Source organism: Podarcis pityusensis, assembly GCF_964106645.2.
Source record: "Podarcis pityusensis genome assembly, chromosome: 14".
In the NCBI taxonomy this organism is placed as follows: domain Eukaryota; kingdom Metazoa; phylum Chordata; class Lepidosauria; order Squamata; family Lacertidae; genus Podarcis; species Podarcis pityusensis.
Window position 1 is genome coordinate 1,335,594 of NC_138039.1, and position 19,561 is coordinate 1,355,154.

General features: G+C 47.2%; 1 protein-coding gene across 4 annotated transcripts; it reads left to right on the forward strand.

Annotated features, from left to right (window-relative positions):
• Positions 1-600: 600 nt before the first annotated feature.
• On the forward strand, positions 601-19,103 carry DNASE1 (deoxyribonuclease 1; the record flags this gene model as incomplete). 4 transcript variants are annotated; one of them, XM_080981255.1, is made up of 10 exons in its annotated part: positions 601-745; positions 2,667-2,765; positions 4,315-4,471; positions 5,771-5,859; positions 6,222-6,305; positions 7,806-7,921; positions 10,343-10,455; positions 13,730-13,884; positions 15,985-16,081; positions 17,790-19,103. In XM_080981255.1, coding segments are annotated over exons 2-10 (888 nt in total). In that variant the 5' UTR covers positions 601-745; positions 2,667-2,763. The 4 variants fall into 4 exon arrangements, with proteins under 4 accessions (XP_080837381.1, XP_080837380.1, XP_080837383.1 ...); XM_080981254.1 differs by lacking the exon at positions 601-745 and adding an exon at positions 1,849-1,986; XM_080981256.1 differs by lacking the exons at positions 601-745; positions 2,667-2,765 and adding an exon at positions 3,026-3,043.
• Positions 19,104-19,561: the final 458 nt, after the last annotated feature.

The following is a 19,561-nucleotide window of genomic DNA, read 5'->3' on the forward strand; positions in this document are numbered from 1 at the left end:
CCTAAAAACTCTGAAACCCCATTTTAAAATACAATATACTATAGAGACTCCTTATACTGCATTTAAAACCAGAATTGCATTTGGGTAGAAACTGTTTCTCAGGTGGCTAATCCTGGTCTTTATACCCCTGTACCTTCTTCCAGAAGGCAGAAGCTGAAAGAGATCATTTCCGGGGTGCGCACTATCCTGCGCTATCTCTGCAGCTTTCTTACGGCACCTGGCAGCATAGATTTGATCCAAGGTGGGAAGAGTGCGCCCAATTATTCTCTCTGCAGTCTTTACAACCCTGGACGGCATTGTTTTTCCCTGACTGTGTAGCTCCCAAACCACACACACAGACCATAAGTTAATACACTCTCCACAGTACAACACCACACTGACCAACATACACTCCATTCAGTAAGGTCATAAGTCATCGTGCCTGTGTGAGACCTCAACCACAATGGTAGAGCTGTATCCAAGGTCTCATATCTCCAGGCAGAATAACTCCTCTCTGCTCAGTCATCTTCGCTTTTGGCCAACGCTCAATTGACTCTATGTGAAGCTGCACAGAATGGCAGGTAGTCAAAAAACCCAACGGCCTCTGGAGGGTGCCAAGTTGGCAGCCCCTGGGCCCTGGATGCAGCAGGCCACGTTGGAGGGACTCAAGCTCCGCATACAGCGTGGCAAAGCCTGTGCATTTAGCCTGCTTGCACATTACAATGTGTAGCATGAGAATCCTGCTGCTTGCTCGAGCTCCACACAGGTAAGGGTCACTTTGCTGCGTTTGATACAGCTGTACAGTGGCAGACCTTCATCTGGGGCGCCCTGAAGCTTGAACTGGTATTGAACCCTGACTTTATCTGTCGGGGGAGGGGGCCACCCATTTGCGGTCTCGCACCGATCCCCCTTGATCCTTTGTTCTCCTAATGGCCCATCACCCAGGCAATCACCCCAACGCAGGAAGAAGAAATAATGTTTGTTTGTTTGTTTGTACCCTGCCCATCTGACTAGGGTGCCCCAGCCACTCTTGACCGGGCTTCCAACATATATAAAACATTAACCCTTAAAAAGCTTCCCTATACAGGGCTGCCTTCAGATGTCTTCTAAGGTTATACAGTCATACCTTGATTTTCGAACAGAATGTGTTCTGGAAGTCCATTCAACTTCTGAAACGTTCGGAAACCAAGGCACAGCTTCCAATTGGCTTCCAATTGTGCAGGCATGCCAGAAACAATAGCAGAAGCCGCATCGGACGTTCAGATTCCAAAAGAACGTTCAAAAACCAGAACACTCACTTCTGGGTTTCGATCGTTTGAGAGCTGAAACGTATGAGAACCAAGGCATTCAACAACCAAGGTACGACTGTATCACCTTGATATCTGATGGGAGAGCATTCCATAGTGTGGGCATCACTACTGAGAAGGCCCTCTGCCTGGTTCCCTGGCTTTATTAGCTGTAATTAGATTTTAAAACTTGCTAGATCCAGGGATTAGAGGAGTCTGGCACTCCCAAATTCATAACAGTATTATCTCCCGAATAAAGGGTAAGTAATGCCAACTTTGGACATTTGATCACATTTTGCCCATTATTGCTTTTATTTCCCTGAACACACCCTTCCAGGGGTGTTCACCTTTGTGCAGGTCTACTTGAATGCTAGTTTCTGAAGTGCAAACCAATTTATTTGGGCTATTCTTGGTGTCCAGTATCAGCTGGGTGATGTTTCTGCAGCCAGACGGAATGCTGGCTGCGTTTGTGGAAACTTCCATTGTGACTCTTATCTGCTTCAAGAGGAGCAATTTTGAAAAACAAGAACAATAAAAGCCCCACACCGTACCCAGCTACTACTTTTCCTCCTCGGAAAGTGGCCATATGTCTCTCATACACCTGTACAAATATAATACTAAGTGTTAATACTAAGTAAACAGCTGGCAAGGTCACGGCTGTGAAGAGTTTTAAGAAAGCAGGGGTGCATGGACCATCTCCAAACGATCAGGAACGGCGAAGGTAAAGAGACCCGATGCAATCTGTCATCCACAAAGATTTCAGTTTTCTCTGAGGGCAAGACTTCCTTGATGCAGATAATATACAGCAACAGAAGGACACACCATGGCTGTGGATGAGAGCCGGCCATTCCCAGCATCAGGGACATTGCTAAGTCCTTTGGGGGAAAAGCTCTGGGCATATGGCGCACACCTGCTTACAGTTTGTGCAAATTTAGCTTTCTGAGAAAATTAAGACAGTGGGCGGCTGGGTGGGGCAGCTCACTGGCACAGCGCTTCATAGCCCAACTGCCCAGTGAGAAAAGTACAAGGGGGGGGTGTGTGTGTTGTAAGGTGACAAGAAAATTGGGGGCAGAAGATGTGGGGTCCAGCACAAAAGGCTCAGGGCTTGCAAGCAAAGCCCTTGATTTTTTGGGCATCGTCTTGACCTTGCTGCCTTGACCACGTCTGCCTCTCCCTATTCTGTCTGACACAGGGGTTTACGACCCCTTCATTCGGAGGGGACAAAGAAGGAAGGAAAAAGGAAAGGTTCTGAGCACGAGTGCCCCCCCCCCCACAATTTATGGCCCTGGCCCAGGAGTGGCTCTGGTGCCCTGGAAAACACAAGGGACCCAAAGGGAGAAAGAGGAATTAGCCGAAGCCTTCCCCCGCTCCCAGCCAAGAAACAATAATGTCTTTCACCAGGAAAAGGTGACCTTCGCTGAAGTGTGCCTGGAGGAAGAGCGCAGAGACCCAAGTCAGCTCTAGCAGCTTGGAAGCGGGGCCACAACCTTCAGGAAACATGTAAGAGCTTCCAGCTTGGAGGGGTCTGGGTGGCTGAGAGCAGGGTCATGTCAGAGGGTCAGGGCACGGACAGGGCTCCCTCCTTTGGCACCTGCCCAGTTTCCTCTTTAAAGTTTTTTTGGGGGACAGAATTTGTAGCCGCTCTCCTGCCTCTTGCAGCTCTTTTGCCGGCCTTTGGGGGCCAGTTGACACAGAAACCGGACCTTGCGGTTTCTGCTTCTGTTGGATTTTGGCAGTTTCCCTTCCATTTCCACAGATGCTCTGTGATAAAGAAACAGGTACAGGTTAGTGGCATAGTGCAATGTGAATGTGTTCATTCTAGGATCTAGGGAGGGCATATCTATTTCTAAGCTTAGTGTTTCAGACATACTTGGGGGGGTGTTTGGATGACCTGCCTGTGATCCCCATGAAAATGGCTCACGCTGCTTATTGTCTTTGTGTCTGTGCCTCACTCCAAGCAAGCAGAACTGTTTTCCTCTGACAGATACCTGGGTTTGTGTGTGCTCTGTGTATGTGTCTACGGAAGGATGCATTCAAATTTATCACCTGCCTTTCTCTCTAGATTTTGGCATTCCCAGTTCCCCAGTCTGTCTCATTCCCTTTTAAAAATAAAAATAAAAATATTTTTTATTAAATTTTACATGACACATTTCAATTTAAACATATCAGTTACCTTTACATTTAGGATTCTCAGAATCTCTTGACTCCTCCCTGCCCTTTTCTGGTTTCCATTGTCCATCCCTTTTTATTCAACTTATCCCTTTTCTTCCAATTTATTGTATCTATTATTAACTTTTCCGTTATATTTTGTTTTTTACAAGTATTACTCTAATCCTGCCAAAGTTTTTAACTATTTACAATGTTCTTTTAAATGAACTATACATCCCCCCCCCCATTTTCTCCTAACCTTCTTCTCGTCCTGGTCTCTGATTCTCCCGGTCAGTTTAGCCATTTTGGCATAGTCCATCATCTTCATCAGTCTGTCTCATTCCCAAACTGGTGCCAACACACTGGGAGCCCTCCATTTAATTCCCCACCTCCCCAATTTTTCATTGAGTGCTCAGACTGTGCAGTTTGGCACCAGCTGTTCATCTGTGCCTTTTCCTTCCCTCATCATTATCAGTGCACACACCCCATGCGATTTAGCAAAGCACTGCAGAAGCAACTGAGGTGCAAATGTATGGGCAGGCATATCAAGATTCCGTTTGCGTTCTGCTGATGCGCAAGAGCACCTGCTCTGGAGTTGTGAAGGCTCCACAGTGAAAGACTCAAGGTGGCACCAGAATGTACAATCACACCCAGATTTCTTTTTTTGTAGGGCGTGCAGAATATCAGGAATATGGGGTGTTGGGGGAGAGGGAAGACTTCAGTGAACTGTGAAGGCACTGGCAGCTGTGGCTAACTGCATACACTCCGGTTCCAGAATTAATTTAGAATTTTGAGGCACAGCAAAGTTCTGGCAGAAGGCAGGAGTTGAAGGAAGGGAGATCTGCCTCTCCTCCTCCTACCAAGGGTTCTAACCAGCAGGATTGCATCTCTCTCTGCGCAGGAGAAGGACCATGACATCAGTGCCTCTGCTGGTCTTCCTTAGCATGGCAGCCCACCTCCTGCAGCCCACCCTCTGCTTGAGGGTCGGTGCTTTCAACATCAGAACCTTTGGAGACAGCAAGCTGTCCAATCAGACTGTCACAGACTTCATCGTCAGCGTGAGTCCATCTGACCGCCAAGGAGAGACACTTATTCCAGGGGTTCTTGTTCAATTGCTTTAGGCTGGGCTCCTCCAAAGAAGCAATATTTACAGCTTAACATTGTGCAGACATGCTCCATGGACCCTTGGAAACTTTCCGCACTCACCGTTAGCCATCAGGCTGGGGTTTATGGTCCCCAACGATCTCATTTTCTATGTTCACAGAATATATCTGTCACTTGCCACCCCAATCTCTCGGCAGTGAAAGAATCCGGGGGCTCCAGGCATTTATTCAGAGTTCCCTTTCCTTGGAACGAAAGCCAGCGGAGACGGTGGTGCCTTTAGGACATACTGTATGGTTTTATTTACACATTTATGCAGCCTGAGCATAGGGGATCACAGCATTAACACCCCAACAAATCTTGCTTCTCCATTAATCACAGCTTTGGATCCAGCACAGAGCAAACGGGACTGTGTGTCTGAAGCTTCCAGCCTGCTTTCTGCTCACACATCACTGGCTATTGTTCCTCTATCTATGACCCGGAAAGCTGTCTGTTGACAAACGCCAGCTTCCTCAGCCTGAAAGGGGCGTGGGTGGCGCTGTGGTCTAAACCACTGAGCCTCTTGGGCTTGCTGATCGGAAGGTCAGCAGTTCGAATCCCCGCAACGGGGTGAGCTCCCATTGCTCAGTCCCAGCTCCTGCCAACCTAGCAGTTTGAAAGCACACTAGTGCAAGTAGATAAATAGGTACTGCTGTGGTGAGAAGGTAAACAGTGTTTCTGTGCACTCTGGTTTCTGTCACTGTGTCCCGTTGCACCAGAAGCGGTTTAGTCATGCTGACCACATGACCCAGAAAGCTGTCTGTGGACAAACGCCGGCTCCCTCGGCCTGAAAGCGAGATGAGCGCCACAACCCCCTAGTCACCTTTGACTGGACTTAACCGTCCAGGGGTCCTTCACCTTTTACCTTTTACCATCTATATACCAGCTAGGTGAGGGAGGGGGAAGCCTCCTGGAGGGCGCCATCACTTAGTGGTAGGTCTTGCACTCTTTTTGGGGTGCTAAGGCCACTGTCTTACAAAGCAACCAGTCTAACTAGTTCAGCAAACTCCTCTTGTCAGCTTTTAACCTCACTGGGTACAGAACTAGAAGGGACTCAGGGCATCATCTAGACTGACCCACCACAAACCTACAACATACCAGAACATTCCCACCTTTCCTCACTGCTCACCTTCTCTTTTTCCACATCCAGCTCCTCGCATTCATCCAAGCTTGAGTCCTGAAGCTGGTGAAATTCTCTCTGCTCTGCCTCCTTACAGATTTTGTTCTTGTATGACATCACCCTCATCCAGGAGGTCCGAGATGCCGACCTGAGCGCAGTGAAAAAGCTGATGACCCAACTGAACCAGTGAGGGTTTTTTTGAAAAAAGGGTATCTAGAGGTTATGTGGCTTTTAGGTGTAATCAAAACTTATTCGATCAAAGCACTCCAGGATTGGGGGAGACTGGGAGGGTGGTGGGGATGACAAGTCCTGGCAAAGTCGCTTTTTCTCCAGGAAGAGAAAAATCCTAGGAATTTTGCCCTGGGTTCGGCCCCAGCAACCTCACACCCTAAAAGGGGAACATTGCAGCAGCTGTTGGGAAGAGTAAGATGGCAGCTCTTGAAGCAAGAGGCAACACCGCAGATTACCAATCCACTTTCTCTGTTCTTCCTGTGTTTGCCTAGAGTCAGGCAAAATGAATATATTTCATTGCTAACCTTCCCTTTTAGGGCATCACCGTATCCATACAGCTATGTGGTCAGCAAGCCTTTGGGTCGCAACAGCTACAAGGAGCAATACCTCTTTGTTTACAGGTGAGAGCCTCAAGCAGAGCCCAGGATGTAACGGGGGGGGGGGCAGCATCACTGGAGGGGAGATTTCCAGAGGGGCAGCAGCAACTGTTATGTACTGAAGTTCCCACCCTGGGCCAGCAGGGGGATACTGTAGATAGTTTTCACTCAGGTCCACATATGCAAATAAGGGATTGAAAGTGACGTTCAGTGATTGGATAGTTACAGAAAGTGGTTACTGTTGCGTGGTAGTGGAGCTCTATATAAGCAGGCTGGCTGAACCCTTCAGTTCTGTTCTGGCCTGTGAATAAACAAAAGCTGTTTGAAGAATCACTGTGTGGTCTGATATATTCACCCACAACTTAACAGCAGCCATGTGACTCTTCAGCAGCAAAATAGCAAAACAGTCCTGTGCAGCACCTTAACAACAACAAACGTGTTATGGCAGAAACTTTCATCAGATGCAGGACGTGGGGTCCTGAGTGGCAGGTAGATAGCTTTACATTGCTGGTGGTGAGGAACTGTAAATATAAGGAAAGGCATTGCAGGAACATATAGGCAGTTACAAAGCACGATGGCTATTAACGCACATTTAACTCACACGTTTTCAACCATACACAGTTGAAGGCCGTCTGGTTTAAATCCCACATGTTAAATGCAAGCGAGGAAGAGAGCTCAAAAGTTATTTTCATATTGGGCTTTCCCTGTGGAAGAATAACTTTTTAGCTCTCTGCCTCGCTTGGTGAGGGTGGGGTGAGAAACTCTCACGTGCCGCCTCCAGAAGCCACAGGGCGCTCGCTCGCATGAGGATGCTTCCAAGGGTTTGAATATGCAAACTTTTGCATATATGCGGAACCCATGGAACAGAATCCCCGCATAAGGTGTGATTGCACTGTAATTACATATTTTGTGTTTGCCTCCCAGAACACTTTGCAGCTGGCTGGTACCCATCTGGGAGCAAAGGAACTTAAAAGGCTGCAACATAAAGTTTTAAACTGTTTTCTAACATTGTGGTGTGATGTTGCCTTGTAATGTTGTAACCCACCCTGGGACCTTAGGGTGAAGGGAGGGAACAAATTAATAATAATAATAACCCCCACCTCCAGCCCCAACTGTGTGTATACCAGGAACCCGGGATAACTAGGACTCTGGTGCAGTGAACTATAATCCATGAAATCTCTCTTTTATTGCCCATTAATTTTTATTGCTTTTCAGTTTTTTAAACGAATTCAACTTTAATTCTAATTTAACGCAAATTTGAAAATGACTTCCCAGCCCACCATTGAGATGTTTCACTTCCCACCCTCCTTAGCTGCTGTAATGCGTGAACTCTCATGCCATGTTGTACTTGTTTGCCCTTAAGGTGGCACAGGTCTCCCAGGATGTGGAGATGCCCTGGGTGCCTCTCCCAGACTTTGTGGCAAACTGTCACCGTCTCCCTTTGGTGGCCACAGTCTCTGACCCATCACTTGCAAGGGACCCAAGCAAGGACCTGTCTCTCTCCTCCTCCTTCTCTCCACACAGGGAGGACAGCGTCATTCTCCTGGACAGCTACTATTATGACGACGGCTGTGAGCCCTGCGGGAACGACACCTTCAGTCGGGAGCCCTTCATTGTGAAATTTGCGGCACCTCAGACGCGTAAGCAGCCCCTGCCTCCCCCTCTCAGCTGATGCAGCTGACAGGGCAGCCCAGGGAGAGGAGAAACTGGCCCTGCCACATAACGCTCGTTCCGCATCTGCAAGAAATCAGTCTTTCAGTGAGGTGGAATCTACCCTTTGGAACTCCTTGCCTCTTGATATCAGGCAGGCGGCTTCGCTGCACTCTTTTCAGCACCTGCTGAAAACTTTTTTTGTTTTTTAAAAATTTATTTATTTGGTTATTCAAATTACAGTTTTACAATCACATATCCAACATACAACATATAGACAAGATTCCATAGAATCTCCCAGACTTCCCTCCTTCCTTTTGGGGGTCCTATTATTAATCATTATCTCCTGCATCTTTTATAATAATCCAAATCTTTCACATCTCCATTATATCCAAAATTCACCATTAAACTACAAGTGTTATTCCAATCCTACTAACAATTTTAACTGTTTACAATGGTTCTTAAGATAAATTATAAAATTTCCCCATTCTTTGTTAAAATTTTGGTCTTCCTGATTTTTGATTGTTCTGGTCATTTTTGCCATTTCGGCATAATCCATCAACTTGATCTGCCATTCTTCTCTGGTCGGGACTTGGCAAGTCTGCCAAGATATTCAGCATGCTAATGTGTTTTTAGTTTATTGGTGCTCTTGGTTTTTTGAATGCTTTAATTTATTCCTGCTAATAATTTTATGGCTTGTCCGGAAGCAATAAAGAAGCAATAAAAAGAAAGTTTGCTCACGATCGGCAGAGACCAGTGTGATCCCTGCAGGCAGGCTTAAGGCTTAAAGTTACAAACGTATAAAAACAGGTTTGTCCCATAAGGGAGATGACCTGGGGGACTGCTTGTCTGGCAGCCAGCAATTCATTCCAGGAAGTTTTCAGGACGAAAAGAAGCTGGAAAAGAGAGAGTGTGGCAGCATGCCTTGGCCTTTTCCCAGGTCTGAAAAGATCATGCCCATTCAATAGTTGCATGCAAGGAAGGATGCTTCAGGCCAGGTGGAACAGGAAGTTTCGACTGGCTGGACCAAACATCCCCCTGCATGTCCACTCTAGGAAAACAAGGAATGTTGCATTTGACTGCTCTCAGTGGATTACATTCCACACTCGGATTGTGGCTTTGGGGTGTTGTAAACAATAAAAATCTGCCCTTTTCCCCTTATGGGGTATCCAAGAGCCCATATAGAGCCCATATAGAGTTCTCTATTGGTAGGAGAAAATAACAGAGGCCAACCAGAGAATATTGAGAAGCAAAGCAGCTAGTAAGCTTGATCTTTATTGATCTGTTGCAACAAGGCGCTTCCCTCACACACAGGAAAGGAGGAGGACCCTGAACAAAGGTGTGCCCGTCCTTATATAGACATTTTAAATTGCCTGCCCTGGAGTCCAAGACCACCCCCAGAAACATCATACATACATCACAGAAGGGGTGTAGCTCAAGACCACCCCCCACAAACATCATACCTACATCAAAGAAAAGGTGGTCTACAACAGAAATTTGAATGTTGATGTTTTTCCTGTCTGCCAGGTTATCTGATAATGCCTTATCTGATTGCCTTTCCTGGTAGTCTGTCACCCTTTGAGATGGTGATTTCCCAATTCCTGAGACAATGGGAAGGCTACCTGACCCCCCTCCCTCCTTGCAGAGAAAACATTTGGTCAGTTTGAGAGTCAAAATGGTTTCAGGTCGGTCTTCCTGTGCTGATTTATGTACGTGCTTGGTTAGTACATTTATGAACATTTATTATCCACCTAAGACCTAAGGGACACGGGTGGCACTGTGGGTTAAACCACAGAGCCTAGGACTTGCTGATCAGAAGGTTGGAGGTTTGAATCCCTGAGACGGAGTGAGCTCCCGTTGCTCAGTCCCTGTTCCTGCCAACCTAGCAGTTCAAAAGCACGTCAAAGTGCAAGTAGATAAATAGGTACCACTCTGGCGGGAAGGTAAACGGCGTTTCCGTCTGCTGCTCTGGTTCGCCAGAAGCGGCTTAGTCCTGCTGGCCACATGACCCGGAAGCTGTACGCCGGCTCCCTCGGCCAATAAAGCGAGATGAGCACCGCAACCCCAGAGTCGGCCACGACTGGACCTAATGGTCAGGGGTCCCTTTACCTTTACCTAAGACCTTAAAATTTCTTATTACAGGGGCAAGAGGTCTGGCACAGCCAGGGGAAGGGAGGAGAAGGCATGGGGGGGGGAGCCATACTCTGTGTCCCCAGATGGAGGCAGCAATTCTTCTGAATCCCGATTGCTGGAAACCATGGGACAGGGTTTTGGCGCTCGAATCCTGCTTGCTGGTTTCCCGGGTGTGGGTGTGGTTGGCCTCCGGGAGAATGGGATGCTGGAGGGGGTGGGCCGTGGGTCTGACCCAGCCGATGCTTTTTGGATGTTCTTAACTGCGACTTCTCCCTCAGAGGTGGGGGAACTGATCCTGGTGCCTTTGCATGCCGCTCCCGAAGAAGCAGTGGCCGAGATAGACGCCCTCTACGACGTCTTCCTGGATGTGAGAGATAAGTGGGGGACAGAGGTAAGTGCCCCCCCAAAAGTGGTGACTTTTGCTTGCCACTGGTGGTTGCTTGAGAAATATCGGGGGCATTGTGAAGATTAGACCCCAGTCCCACTTATATGTACCGTATTTTTCGCTCTGTAAGATGCACTTTTTTCCTCCTAAAAAGGGGAAATGTCTGTGCGTCTTATGGAGCGAATGTGTGGTCCCTGGAGCCGAATCGCCTGAGTGTGGCGCACATCGTTGCCCCACCCTCCCGGGTTGCCGGCGGCCTCCCCTTTCCCCTGGGAAGGTTTGGGAGCGGCGGGCAGGCTGTGTGACGTTGCCTGGCGCTCCCGGGCTGCTCTCTTTGAGAGGGGCTTTGCCAACGGCCTCCCCTTTCCCCTGATGGCTCCGGGGATGTTGGCTGGAGGATGGCAAGAAGAGGCAGCTGCTGAGAGAGGAGAGGAAGAGGATGGAGAGGAGGGGGACCGAGAAGCGGGGCGAAGGGAGAGGAGGTAGGTTGCCGCAAGTGGAGAGTCATGGGAGAGGGCAAAGGAGAGGCAGCAGCAAAAAGGAGAAATTGCAGGCGTTGCCTGAGGAGTTTGGGACGGAGATGATTTGCTCATCTTTAAGGAGCCACCAATGTCCTGAGGTGGTCCACAAAATCGCATACCACATTTTTTGCTCCATAAGATGCACCTAGTCTTTAGAGGAGGAAAACAAGAAAAAAATATATTCTGAATCACAGCCTCCTCGGGAGTAGAGCGATCCCTGCAGAGGCTTGGAAGGCTTTCCTTCTCCCCACTTTTTTCTCCCCCTCCACAAGCAGCACAGGCCCCTTTTCCAGCCTCCTCCTCTCCGTCCCTTTCGCCCAAACTCCTCAGGCGACGTCTGCAATTTCTCCCCTTCGCTGCCACGTGTCCTTTGCATACGCACCTAGTTTTTAGAGGAGGAAAACAAGAAAAAAATATATTCTGAATCACAGCCTCCTTGGGAGGAGAGCTCTAAAAACTAGGTGCGTCTTATGGAGCGAAAAATGCAGTATAAGGTTTTGTGGGTAGCAGACAGGGGTGCCAACTTGAATAAAATATTGGGAGGGGGGCAGGTAAGCCCTGCCCCACATAAATGATCACATGACATGGAGCACACACACCATTTGAATGGCAGTGCCCATCAACTTTGCCCCCTCCCACCTGAAGCTTGTTTAGTTTGAGGATGAAAGACTAAACAAGGATAAAAAAAGAGAAAAGAAACAAATTTTTTTTAACTGCCCTGAAAGACGCTCTCATTTCATTGCCTTGATTCTAGCTGTTGTGTCTGGCGATGCAAAATTCGCCAGTGGCTTTTTAACTGTTTACAAATAGAATGTGATTGTAAAATGAACAGTTTGGGTTGTGTTCTAATTATGAAGTTTCTCCAGATATTAATAAATCATGACATTTTTTGGCTGCTTACAAAAAACAACAACAACCAACTTGGCCCCCTCAAATATTATATTAGGGGGGTCAAAGGTACCTCAGCCCCTAGGAGTTGGCTCCCATGGTACCAGACTCCCCTAAATTCCTCAGTCCAGTAGGAGTTAGAATTTAATCAAGGGAAATGTTAAAACATAAGCCTGGGAGGGGAAAAGGAAGGCAATGGCTCATTAAGAGAGCTCTGTCCCAGACAGCAAGTGGGCAGGTGGGTGGGCCCCTTCCTCCAGCTCTTAGGTAGTTCGTGAAAAGAACAAAAGCCAGGGTTTAGAGTTTTAGAATTGGCTGGGATGTGACCTGGAGGAAAAAAGTTGCACTCTGGTAAAGGCGGCAGGCTGGAGAGAGGGTCAGAGCACGGCGGCTGATGTCTGTGGGCGGCTATAGGAGAAACAAGACCCTCTTGAGATGTTAATGCTGCGAACCCTTCCGTCGTAGGCTCAGGTGTGGTTCTTATATGTAAATAAGCCATATATTATAAAGAAACCACAGGCTGCACTGTGCCTCATTCCCATGGGCCCTGGGAGAGCGCCTGGAACCCCTGGGATCTCGCACCATTCAGAGATTGGGGTGGCAGGCAATTAATTATGTGTGTGTGAGTATATCAAGGAATAATAAAATCATAGAACTGTACAGTTGGAAGGATCCCTGAGCGTCATGTAGTCCAAACGCCTGCAATGCAGAAATCTCAACTAAGGCATCCATGACAGACGGACATGGATGTGTGTGTGTGTGTAATAATAATTTTTTGTGTGTGTGTTGGCAGCACACAAACACATAAGAGTAATGAACTGTCCACCGTAAATGGTTTAATTAGCCAAAGGCCTGGGAGTAGAGGAATGTTTTTGCCCGGTGCCTAAAGACATTTCAGGCAAGCCTCCCTGGGGAGAGTATTTTTTAAAAAAATATTTTTTTAAATTTTATTTTTTACCAACCACCAAAACACAAACAGTGAAACCCACCAGGCGGCTGATACATTGGGTATACAATATTCAATAATATACATATTCAATAATATACATATTCAATAATATTCAATAATAACATATTCAAATCAACCATACGTACACTTCTATATACCTTAAGACTCCTCCTTCCACAATACTTATTTAACTTTTAACATTTTAATTGCCCCAAATTGTTCAAACCTACTCAAATAATTCAATATCTTCTCAAACCAATCCTCCTCTTTCGCTCTGACCTTAAATCCTTTCATTCTATGTATTTTCACAGTTAGGTATCCTAAAATTATAATATTATTCAGTTTTTTCCTCCACTGGTTCACCCCTAACTCTTCTGCATTTTTCCAGTTACCACTATAACCTGTCTGGCTGCAATTACCATCAACTTTACCCATTTGCATTCCTCTTTTGTTTTTAACTCGGTACTACTCAGGGTAATAAGAACCATTAATTTAGTTATTTCCACATTCCTTCCCACAATTCCCAATATTTCTATACCAATCTGTTTCCAAAATTCATTAACTAACGGACAATCCCAGCAGATATGGCTGTACGTTCCAGTCACTCCACATTTCCTCCAGCAATTCTTACTTCCAGATTTTGTAAGGTGATATAACCTTACTGATGTATCTCTCTCCCTGGGGAGAGCATTGCACCAACAAGGAGCCACCACAGAGAAGGCCTGCTCTTACGTTGCCAACCCTCCAGACCTTTCGTGGAGAGGGGCGCATGGAGACGGGCCTCAGATGACGACTGCAGGGTCTGGGCCAGTTCATATTGGGCATGCATGTGTGTGTTTGCCCAAGGGTCAGCTTCAACTCTGAGCCGTGTCTTTCCTGGGGTCCATAACCACCTCCTGAGCTTGTTTCTTCCTCCTGGCAGGACATGCTGTTCCTGGGAGACTTCAACGCTGGCTGCTCCTACGTCCGGCCTGAGGACTGGCCCCGCATCCGCCTGCGCACCAACAGCGCCTTCCAGTGGCTCATCCCAGACACAGCAGACACCACTGTGACCAGCACCCACTGTGCCTACGACAGGTGAGTGGCAGGAGGCCAGGGCCCGGAGGCTCTTTCTCTCTCCCCCCAGAGCCACTTTGGGGCTGCAAAAACAACGCAGCAGTATTGAGTTACTGGTCTCTGCAGCCACAGCAGGCACTGCAATTCTCATAGAATCATAGAGATGGAAGGGATCACCAGGGTCATCTGTTCCAACCTTCTGCAATGCAGGAATCTTTTGCCCAATTTGGGCCTTGAACCCACAACCCTGAGATTAACCATCTCATACTCTACCGACTTCACCCCCGGAGGCATACTCCATTGTCTCTTGAGACAGGAGGACGCCGGCAACAATCAGATTCATCCCATTTTTCTTTTTTATTATTTGCTGAGATTTAACTGAAAGTTAGTGCAGGTGGCGCTGTGGTCTAAACCACAGAGCTTCTTGGGCTTGCCGATCGGAAGGTTGGCGGTTCAAATCCCCTCCGGTGGGAAGGTAAACGGTATTTCCGTGCGCTGCTCTGGTTCACCAGAAGCAGCTTAGTCCTACTGGCCACATGACCCAGAAGAACTGTCTGTGGACAAATGTCGGCTCCCTCGGCCAGTAAAGCGAGATGAGCGCCGCAACCCAGGAGTCGTCCACGACTGGACTTAACGGTCAGGGGTCCTTTACCTTTTTAACTGAAAGTTTTATTGATGGCTTCCCTGTGTTGTTGTTGTTGTTTGTAATTTGGTCTTCAGTTTTATCTATACATTTCGTTTTTTGCTTTTCTTTTCTTTTTTAAGAATAATTTTTATTAACCAACCAATCACATCAAATCAAACCAAATTACATAAATTCCAAATTACAAAGCCAAATTTTAAATTTTTGTTGGGGGTACCCATATTTCAAGTTCCGAAGGGGATCCAATCATCTTCTTGCTTCTTATTGCTGCTTTTAATATCCACAAATCTAACCATTTGATGTTCACAGTACTGTCCAGTCCTTTCTTATTGTTTTTCCACATCTTTTCTTGTTATTTTCATATATTTTTCCTTTCTCTTTGTGACCTCTGATAGTCTCCACAAGTGGGTTAAAACAGTTTGTAATCCTGTGTGGATTTTTTTTTATTATCCAATAGCCATATCCAGACGTTTTCCGTATAACATCACTTCCATAACTCAAAACAGTCTTAGCGTCGTTAATCTTCACAAATCTGTTGCCTTTCTCAACCTCTGAGGAGATTCGCCAGGAATGCAGTCTGAAAACAAATCCATTCCTCCTCCTGGTTATAAATCCTTCGGCAAGACCTGCCAAGATGGCGATTCTGTATTTATTGCTGCGCCATTCCAAAAGCTCTTGTTCTTTACTCAATCTCCATAAAGCATACTTTTGGTTAAAGTTTATTTCCACACAGTCCTTAATCTTCCTGCTTGGGTCAGTTAACCGACGGTTCTAACGAGGGGGGGTTCTTGGTTAATCACATAGAAGAAAAGAAAAAAAGGTTTCCCCCCCCCATCCAGTCCTGTTGCCGACATACCCAGCCTTTGATGTCTTCTTCGTAAAATATTCCTGTTGCTCCAACCCGTCGTCTTCTTTCACAGAGGTCCCTTCTGTTAACAGTCTTCACTCCCCTTCTTCACTTGAAATATGTGCATTTGCTTCTTTTGTAATTAATTATTCCAAATTGCTGCAGCTAGTGCGCGATCAGAGACAGCATCCAGGAGAGCCGAGGTCCACATGGGGGCATTCTGCCTAGTGCCCTCACCCCCTTCTTTCAAATTTGGGGGTGATTTATGGGCACAGCAGGCAAGGGCAGTGTTCCCCATTCCCTTGGGGCAACAAGGGAGGCTGCCTACTCCCATAACAGCCTCTTAATTACCCCGTGTGGTCCGGAGAGATGGTATTGTTGGCCATCTTCCAATGCGCCCCTAGTGGCCCGCCTCGTTTTTTGCTTTTCAAAGGTTATTTGACTGTGTTTTCTGTAAACCACTTAGGGATTTTTGCCTATGAAGCGGTATCTAGATATTATTGACGAGGGAGATGTGCAGCCTTGATGGCTCAGACCCATTTTAAAGTCACCTAAGGGTGGGGGGTGGGCTGCCCTCACATCCTGTGGAGCAGGTTCCCAAATGTAACTGTGCCCTTGTGGTGCCTTGCAGGATTGCGGCGGTTGGCCCCAGACTCGGAAGCGGCATCCTGCCCGGCTCAGCCAAAGTCAACGACTTCCAGCAGACCTTCAAGCTTCAACAGAAGGACGTGAGCAGCTGTTTCAAAAGTCTCACGGGTTTCCCAGTGGGGGGGGGAGGGATGGTGACTGCCGACCAGGCTGGGCATGGGGAGCTCTGGTCTTAGAATCATTCAATCTTCGAGTTGGAAGAGACCCCCAAGGATCCTCTAGTCTAACCTGCTGCAGTGCAGGAATCTCAGCTGAACCAGCCATAACAGATCATCATCATCATCATCATCATCATTTTTTATTTATACCCTGCCCTTCCCGGTTCAGAAAACCAGGCACAGGGCGGCTAACAACAAATTTAAAACACTTAATTGATGCAACAAAAAACAGCATAAAATACAGTATAAAACGTAAATAATAAATTCAGAATTCAAAATTCAGTTTAGGGGGGAAATCCATCCAATAAACATTAGATGATCCCCAGGGCTAGCTGGCTAAATTAGGCCTATTTGCGCCAGCGAAGAGACCAGGGAAGAATTAGCTGTGGGATCCCAGAGCGGTTAATCTTCATGAAAAGGGAAGGGGAGGGAAGGAAGGGGAATAAAAGATCAGGGTAAGTTCAAATTGAAAGCCAGGCAGAATAGCTCTGTCTTACAGGCCCTGCGGAAGGAGGTTTAATCCTGAAGGGCCCTGGTCTCCTGGGACAGAGCATTCCACCAGGTTGGAGCCATCACTGAAAAGGCCCTGGCCCTGGTGGAGGATAGTCTGACTTCCTTAGGGCCTGGGACCTCTAAACTATGATTATTCATGGACCTTAAGGTCCTCTGTAGGGCATACCAGGAGAGGCGGTCCCGTAAATACAAGGGCCCTAAGCCACAAAGGGCTTTAAAGGTCAAAACCAGCACCTTAAACCTGACCCTGTACTCCACCGGGAGCCAGCGCAACTGGTAAAGGACTGGGTGAATATGCTCCCATGGCAGGGACCCCGTGAGATGACCATCCAGTTTCTGCTTGAAAACCTCCAGTGAGGGAGAGCCCCCCACCTCCCAAGGGAATCTTTTCCACCGTCATGAGACCCCCAAAATGAGCGCCAGAGTGCCAGACTGAAAAAGGAGTGTTGCTGGCCCAGTGCTCTGGCACAAGGGCTTGCCGCAGAGTGCTGGACCAAAAGAACAGGACATTCCAGGATCCAACCAGAAGCCGGGTTTGGCTTCTGTTCTTCTAGGGATGTCCCATTTGAAACAGGGAAGTCGAGAGGTGTGTGTGCATTAGAAGAAACGAATTCACCCCAAACAACAGGGAATGTTCAGGGAGTTGGGGATGTTTAGCCTGGAGCCGAAGAGACAGAGAACTGACCTGGCAGCCACGTTTAGCCTGGAAAAGAGGAGGCTGAGAGGAGATGTGCCATCTTCAAATAACTCAAGGGCTGTCACGTGGAGGATGGAGCAAGCTTGTTTTCTCCTGCCCTGGAGGGCAGGACTCGAACCCATGGCTTCAAGTTACCAGAAAGGAGATTCCGACTCAACATCAGGAGAAACTTTCTGATAGTAAGAGCCGTTCAGCAGTGGAACGGACTCCCCTGGACGGTGGTGAACTCTCCTTCCTTGGAGGTTTTTAAGCAGAGGTTAGATGGCCCTCTCTCAGGAATGCTTTGACTGTGACTCCTGCGTCGCAGCGGGTTGGACTAGATGACCCCTGGGGTTCCTTCCAACTCTCTGATTCTGCGTGCCCCCCCCAAGACAGCCTCTTCTTCCTCCTAACTCCGCTGTTTCTTCCTTTCTTTTCCAGGCCTTGGCTGTTAGTGACCATTTCCCCGTGGAAGTGACACTGAAATCTCTCAGCATTTCCTCCACCCCCATGTAGCAGCACCCCCAGCGCAGACCCCCGAGGGGGCTGCAGAGCTCTGCCCTCCGGCTGCAGGGGTAGAAAATGGGCAGATTCAAAGACCACGCTTTAGTTTTGGGAGAAGCCCCCAGGTCCCTCTGGCCTTTGGACGACCAGGACGCCAGGCTCCAAGCGGTCCTTTCTGTGGCACGTGAAATCCAAGCACTCTTCAAAACAAAAGAGGATTAATTCCACCCAAATGTTTTCCCAGCTGCTGTGAATGATGATGCTAAAGACGAACTGCCAAACTGCCAAAAATCATGGATTATGCAAGGGCTGATGGATCTGACAAATGGAAACTCAGCGAGATAATAATAAAAAATAATAATAATAAATTTTTATTTGTATCACGCCCTCCCTGGCCAAAGCCAGACTCAGAGCAGCTAACATCATATAAATCAGACAATATGCATAATACAACATACACTATGCAAATAAAATAACATTCAACATTCATTAAAATAATATAGAATATTAAATATGGCAAATCAAAATGGAGAATTTTGTAACACTGAACAAGATATCTTTGATTTTATGGGTAAAGCAAGAAGAAAAACGTTTTAAAGGATTCGAACAAGAATGAGCTTCTTTTTTTTAAAAAAAAAAGGAATGAAAAATAATGGGAGATAATTTATAATGTTAACCATTTTCGGGGTCTCTAAGAATTGTAATTAAGAAAATTAGCAAAAATAAATAAAATCATTCTGTCCAATGACAGTTCTCATCCTGTGAGTTATTTTCTCACAAAGATGTCAGATCTTTGCAAGCTGAGTCCATTTTGTCCACTCTGGTCCTGCCAAGCCCTCGCTCAGCCTTTCGCAAGCTGCTGCCCTCCAGGTTCTCTTGGGACTACAACTCCCATCAGCCCCCTGCCAGCACAGCCATATTAGGAGGGGCTGTTGGGAGTTGTAGTCCCAAGCGCCTGGAGGACTGCCGCTATTTGCAAAGGCTGAGGAAGACCACAATAACCTGGTCTGCGCAGTTGTAGCAACTGCCCTGGATGGCTGCCAGCTGAGCGTTCCTTTAGCGCCAGGGCTGGGTGGGCATCTGAGAGACCCCCAAGCACTGAGACGATGAGGGTGCTCCCCACTCCCATATGTAATTCAAAATAAAAAGAGTATTGAACCGTAAAACAAAATTGTATCGGCCATGTTTCATCCTGCCTCTTCTCTCAGTTATCCGAACGTTAAAACAATAAATTACACAACGTACAACTTATTTCTCTCTCTGTGTGAAAAAACTATAACTCTGGAGAATGCATCAATAATAAAATCATAGAATTGTAGAGATCTGTTAACGGAGAAATCTGAGGGCTGGACAAGAAACAAGGACCCCAGCCAGGAAGACCAGAGCAAAAGAGCAGCCAAGAGGCTTGGTCTTGATTGAAGACTGTTGCAACAGGACTCCCACCTGCCACCAGGTGGAACAAGATGGAAGCCCCCAACAAAAGAACCCCCAAACTTTTATTAGCTGCTAATCCCCATGTTACACCCCCCCCAAACTACATCACTAATACATCACGGTTACATCATGAAAGGGGAGGTCTGGTGGCAGGAATCTGAGCATCCTGGACTCTGCCCCATGGTTCTCCTTGCCCTCCACCAAACACCCATCAAGTGTAATAAAAGAGATATTTACATTTCCCTGTTTCCCAGCCAGGTTCATCACACCCTTTT